The sequence below is a fragment of the Temnothorax curvispinosus genome, unplaced genomic scaffold, assembly GCF_003070985.1.
Source record: "Temnothorax curvispinosus isolate PA1 unplaced genomic scaffold, ASM307098v1 QBEX01002553.1, whole genome shotgun sequence".
Classification (NCBI taxonomy): Eukaryota; Metazoa; Arthropoda; class Insecta; order Hymenoptera; family Formicidae; genus Temnothorax; species Temnothorax curvispinosus.
Genome location: NW_020212333.1, coordinates 1 through 6,165, shown reverse-complemented (window position 1 = coordinate 6,165; position 6,165 = coordinate 1). Strand labels below are relative to the sequence as shown.

General features: G+C 36.2%; 2 protein-coding genes across 6 annotated transcripts; both read right to left on the bottom strand.

Moving 5' to 3' along the window:
* Positions 1-7: 7 nt before the first annotated feature.
* LOC112451796 lies at positions 8-1,580 on the bottom strand. Of its 2 annotated transcripts, none has more exons than XM_025011671.1 (5): positions 1,429-1,580; positions 1,124-1,187; positions 839-1,026; positions 389-630; positions 8-159 (listed from the first exon to the last, which is right to left on the bottom strand). In XM_025011671.1, exons 1-4 carry the CDS (start codon positions 1,455-1,457, stop codon positions 576-578), a joined length of 336 nt encoding a protein of 111 aa, XP_024867439.1. In that variant the 5' UTR covers positions 1,458-1,580; the 3' UTR covers positions 8-159; positions 389-575. The 2 variants fall into 2 exon arrangements, with proteins under 2 accessions (XP_024867439.1, XP_024867440.1); XM_025011672.1 differs by having other exon boundaries at positions 389-575; positions 1,429-1,578.
* Positions 1,581-2,547: 967 nt separating this feature from the next.
* On the bottom strand, positions 2,548-5,168 carry LOC112451795 (GTPase-activating protein and VPS9 domain-containing protein 1-like). 4 transcript variants are annotated; one of them, XM_025011667.1, is made up of 6 exons: positions 4,998-5,168; positions 4,217-4,614; positions 3,818-4,126; positions 3,529-3,732; positions 3,069-3,448; positions 2,548-2,984 (listed from the first exon to the last, which is right to left on the bottom strand). In XM_025011667.1, the coding sequence occupies exons 4-6, from the start codon at positions 3,551-3,553 to the stop codon at positions 2,946-2,948; spliced, it is 444 nt and encodes a 147-aa protein (XP_024867435.1). In that variant the 5' UTR covers positions 3,554-3,732; positions 3,818-4,126; positions 4,217-4,614; positions 4,998-5,168; the 3' UTR covers positions 2,548-2,945. The 4 variants fall into 4 exon arrangements, with proteins under 4 accessions (XP_024867435.1, XP_024867437.1, XP_024867436.1 ...); XM_025011669.1 differs by lacking the exon at positions 4,998-5,168 and adding an exon at positions 4,859-4,881; XM_025011668.1 differs by lacking the exon at positions 4,998-5,168 and adding an exon at positions 4,746-4,775.
* Positions 5,169-6,165: the final 997 nt, after the last annotated feature.

Below are 6,165 nucleotides of genomic sequence, written 5' to 3'. Positions count from 1 at the left end.
ATAATTAATCGACACAATCAGAGAGTTTCTCTGAGATATTCGTAAACTGCGATATGAAAGTTAAGGTTTCTCTGGGATATTCGTAAACTGCGTCGTAGTGAAATGCTGTGCCAGAGATTCTGGAATATTTATCACAGTAGGTTGCGCCGAAAGTATAAGCTGAAATAAATATCAGTGATATATTTGTATGATATTTGTTTTCAGTGAAAGATTAGTTTTTAACATAAATTACAATCCTTGTATAATTTTAATTTAAATATAAAAAGTAAATAAAATGCAAACAGCAGGAATAGTTTTTAGTTGTTAAAAAATGTATCCGGCACAAACGCTTTATAGCTTATATCTGTAATATATATGTATATTAACTAAAATTTAATTACTAGCTTACCTTGTTCTTATTACTCATTAGGTCATAATTCTGCTCTAGAATCCGTTTTAATGTGCTATCTGTAGCAAGATCATCGCCTGGTTTCATACTGGCTCCAGATTGGCTATCACCACCCACTGTGTTCATCGTCACTTGTTTCACTCATGTAATCAGAACTACTCTCTGTATCATCTTCTATGTTTACGTCCTATAAATTACAAATGTAATTCTTATAAACTTTTCTTACTTTCGCAGTCCTCGATCTGCAATATCATACGGATAAATTAAATCATGCAGTAAATTAAACCTTTCATAGCGCGGCAACGTTAAGAAAATTACGCCCTCACAACACGATAGTCAATCAGCGTTACACACATTTTTCAAATTATTGCTACTATCTCTTTCTGTTATTAAATTATAAAAGTTCTGAAACGTCCAAAATCAAATTTGTAACTTGAAAATGAAACTTACTTCCGTATAATAATCAGCGTGTTGGCCTGAACTGCCATCTTCGGAAATTCCGGTCGTAGATGATGCAGCTCGATTGCCACCGCTTCTCGCTCTACGACAAGGTTCTTGATGCTCTGTTTCGTTTCGATTAAGCGCTTTGACATCTTATGGCTTCTCTTTTTGCGTTTGTCCCAAGACAGATTCCAACCCTTACACAATGATAAAATATATTTATATTTCTTTAATGTGTACTTTAATATGATTTGTACAAGATTAAGTAGCTTCGCTAATGCTTTTCTAACTTACTTGGAAGTGCATGAAGTATTCCACTGCTTTTCTACCTCTTAATGACATCAATGACATCAAGCAACTGCAAACAATTTTATAGTTAGTTTAAACTGCGAGTTTCCGTACGATGACAAAATTACTTATATCTACTTGTACATACAATATAAGTTTATTTCTATATTTCATAAATCTGTAATTTGATGTAATTGTTCAAATACAACTTTAGTAGGTTACCTCTCTACTTTTGCAATCTATATCTCTTTCATATTGCAAGGATACTTGTTACTAAGTTCAGAAATTATAAATTTGCATTTTACACTTACCTATATTTTTGCACGTGAAGTGTAGCCATTCGTATGTATTTGACCGAAAATGAATGTCCGGAAAAGAATCTACCATATGAAATCGTTTGTATTTCGTATGAAGACTTTTGAAGTGCAATTGAAAAGGTTTGTGAGTCATTCGTTTAATTGTAATTAATTAATTATTTTTACACCATGCATTTAGCCGAAATAGATAAATTAATAAAAGTTTTTATACGGAATCGTTTGTATTTTGTATGAAGAGTTATGAAGTGTGATTATAAAGGTTTGTGAGTCACCCAGATAATTTTAATTAAATATTTATAAACTCGGTAATTAGCCGAAATATAGATTTTTAGTTATTCATGTTAAAAGAAGAAGGCGCTAGTGTTCCCGAAGGTCCGTCTGCAATCAGAATTAATATGAACGTTTTAAAAATTATTTTATACTGAAATAAATAAATATACAGGCTAATAAGCCTGTAGCTATAAGCGATAGTTGCTAATTAAGTTTGTAAAGATGTACCAGCTGTGCAGGGTGAAGAGCAGGTTATCTCAAACGCCCTGCCACAACCCAATTAAATAAGAGACTCAAATGTCATTACCGCTGAGAAGTACTTTTTGCCATTTAAGTTAGCATGTCAGAGCAACCGGATTGTCCATTGCGTTCCACCTTGAATTTTTTTTACAGTCGTTTATTAGGATTGCCCTACTTTTAAATTGAGCACTTTTAAATGTATTATTATTAAACTACCGATATCGATATATTATTACTATTATTAGCAATTTAATATTAAAACTTGGCAGAGTGACGTAAACTAATTCGCTCATAGTATTATAACAAAGTATTATGCGTTCAAATTCTCGAAAGCTAATAGCCTCTTTATTATGTTCTCTCTTTATGTCGATCGATTCAGATAAAAATCTCCGAAGTCTTTTTCTCTCGCGATATTCCTAGAGTAAAACTGTACAAAAGCTCTACGAAATTAGCGATATTTTTCACGGATCTGGTTCGAGTCTCGGCTCTTAAGGAAAGTGCGCATGTAGAAAGAGTACGCTAACACAGTTTATCCTGCTAAATGGTTATCAATTCTCTATAAGTTCTGTATTGCATATAAATTATAGAATATCTAAACGTTTCTTTTTTTTTCGATGTCCTGTGACATTGTACAATAGAGTTACAAATAAAGATAAAGCCACACTTTACGTATAATCTGATTCAGTCTTTGCTAATGTTACATAATAACGTGCGAAAGAACTAACAGTTAGACTATTTAAGAGGCTACTTAAGAATTTTAATTGATACTGGAAGCATAAAACTGTTCAGCTAGCTTTACACAAGATATTGGTCTTCTTCTTTATGAAATCGTCAAATTATGATTATGATACATTTCTACATTATCACCAGCATCGAATCTAATCTTATTTATCGTGATACTCTTGAGAAACTGTTAATCCATTGTCTTAACTCGATCGCGGCGCAGAACTGCGTCCACCAATATTGTTCTTCTCCCTCCAATCGATTCCCGTAAAAGCTGTCTACATATTGAACAGTCGATACAACGACGGCGGATTAGTCTGAAATTAAGCACACGTTAACAATCACTCTTCTTGCTAAAATCACAATTCTCTTTTCAATCGCATACCTTGATTATGACATACCTGTAGACCAGCACGGGAGTCAGATTGTCGGCAGCAGGTATGCCTCTTTCCGAAGCCATGGAAAAGAGATTCATGATGGTAGTCGCGCAACAATACACACTGCAACTTATCCCTAGGAGTCTTATACGCCGATATCACAGCCAATTCAGCCTGCGCCCATGACCAGGGGCATTCGTAATGATAAACTTTTGAAATGCGTAGGTCCCTGTGATTTGAAGTTACGACCTTTGCCAACTTATTGATATGACCGTGAAAAAGCTGGTCCCTATATACATCTCCATCTTCATTTAGATTTAGATAGAGCGCATTGTGGTATACCCGTGCCATGACGGTTCTTTCCACCACGACTCTCGCCAAATCTAACTGGTTGGCGCTTGCCGCTGAAAGTAAGAAGTAAGTTCAGACGTCTCTGAGCACTCCGCTAAGATCAATTGCGAGATAAACAATTATATTCATGTACATTGCCAAATCGGATCGTTGTCCATTTCCACGTGGACCTTCCCTAGAAAATTATCCACGAGATCCTGTTTCTCGTCAGCTAGCGTAAGCTTTTTAAACTCTTCGCAGGAGGAAAGCTTTCTTTTTTTCCAAAAATACCCTCACACAAATGGATACAAGATGATTATTGATAGCATCCCGATCGCACTTAACTCGCACGCATAATCTGAAAAATATTATTATTAAACGGTTAACATCTTACATTTACTTATACATTACATACAAAAATGATATTTATATATAAACAGTACCTATCTAAGTGAGCTAATGTCGACAGCAATCCCTGACGACATCTGATTAAATATGCGATATAAGGAGATCGCTTTTGATAATCCTCTCGAAGTGATTTGAAGAGCTTTCTACATCCATCGTCATTAAATAGACGCACGCAACGTAAAGTTTCATGAAGATGAGCTAGTTAGACTTAGCTAACTAAGACGTAGCTCAGCTTCAGTTGTGCCGTTTGCTATGACAGAACTCTCCTGCTGATGTTCCCCATCAAGCCTCACGTTCTCTTCCTCCGCCTGAGTCTCCATTCGCGCGAAGATCACGTTGATCATCTGCATGAGAGTCGCACAGGCTGTTGTTTGATTCACCAGGTTGCGCGACGACAAGTAAACGTTGTAAACAGTACAAATTGTTAACAGTACCGTATCCTCGTATACCTCCACATGCTGGCTTGTCATTACAGTCAGCAGAGCTTTAATAATCTGCAGCTGCACACTCTCATCGGTCTGTGGACCGGTGAAGCAACCGCAAATTGTCTCGACAATGCGCACAATCAGCAGCTTGTTAGGCTCCGTTGAATCAGGCACATTGCCAGTGAGATGGCTATATGCGATTAACTTCTGCAGGCAGTCCAGTGCTGTGTCACCACAATCCGTAGTGACTAGCTCTGACATGCTGACTCAAATGGTAAGAAGTACTTCTCAGCGGTAATGACATTTGAGTCGTTCTTAATTGGACTGTGGCCCAATTAAGGGCGTTTGAGATAACCTCTTCACCCTGCACAGCTGGTGTACATCTTTGATCTCGTTACGGAGGTCCTCTGCAAGATGGAAATATGAGTGACAAACTTAATTAGCAACGAACTATCGCTTATAGCTACAGGCTTATTAGCCTGTATATTTATTTATTTCAGTATAAAATAATTTTTAAAACGTTCATATAATTGCAGACCTTCGGGAACACTAGCGCCTTCTTCTTTTAACATGAATAACTAAAAATCTATATTTCGGCTAATTACCGAGTTTATAAATATTTAGTTAAAATTATCTGGGTGACTCACAAACCTTTTTAATCACACTTCATAACTCTTCATACAAAATACAAACGATTCCGTATAAAAACTTTTATTAATTTATCTACTTCGGCTAAATGCATGGTGTAAAAATAATTAATTAATTAGAATTAAACGAATGACTCACAAACCTTTTCAATTGCACTTCAAAAGTGTTCATACGAAATACAAACGATTTCATATGGTAGATTCTTTCCCGGACATTCATTTCCGGTCAAATACATACGAATAGTGTAGCCAGGTATTAGGCATAAACAAATTTGATAAATAAATTGAAAATAGGTTAAGCACGTTTCCCGTGTTGATAAACTATTACGTAATGCGTTCCGAAACCACCACATATTCTACATCTCACCCCTACTCTCCGGCAGCTAAACGATATACAGTTTTTCGCTTTTTTTAGCGAAACCGTGATCTAACAAACGTTTTACTTAGTATATTCGAAACTAACAAACGATTCCGCATCGATTGACCACGGTTTGAATCGAAAATTGTAAAGAATTTTATATTTACCGGCTAAATTAACACTAAAAATTATTTTCGTGATTACGTAAAAACTATTAACTAACAAACGTTCTAATTAGTCTAACAATCAATAACAAACGACTAACAATCGATTCGTAAAAAAAAAATGTCAAAATTGTCCGGCTAACTTCTATGACCTATAGCGTTTTTTCTTGGCTGCACTACCGCCCTGCACTGCCCTGCACTACCCAATAGCGTTGCACTAGTGTTGCACTAGTGTTGCACTAGTAGGCGATAGTGCAGCCAAGAAAAAACGCTACTAGTTTACACCGATCACTTGATACGCGTATTAAATAGTAAATAACTAGTAAATAAGTCGGATTATTGGCTGATCAGTTCAAATATACTATTTGATACGCGTATCAAGGGATCGGTGTAAACTAGGCCTATGAGGTCTTAACCTCTATGAAGTTGGCCGGACAACTTCAACGTATCGAACTTTCATTAATTGGAATCGATTGGTGGTCGTTTGGTGGTCTTTGGTAGTCTAGTCCGATCGTTTGGTGGTTAGTCGTTTTCCTGTAAAATAAAAATGAAATTTCCGGTGTGAAGTTAGCCGGACAATTTTTATTTTTCAACCAATTTAACTTTTTTATAGCTCATTCGACGCGGAATCGTTTGGTGGTCACGAATATCACCGGTAAAACGTTTGGTGGTCAACCGTTTTCCCAGAAAATAGAAAAAACCGTGTGCTCACGCCATTGGTCGTATGACTCTGTGCTATTAGTCAGAAAAATTGTATTTGGCACCCAAATTGACTTTGATAGGGCTCAA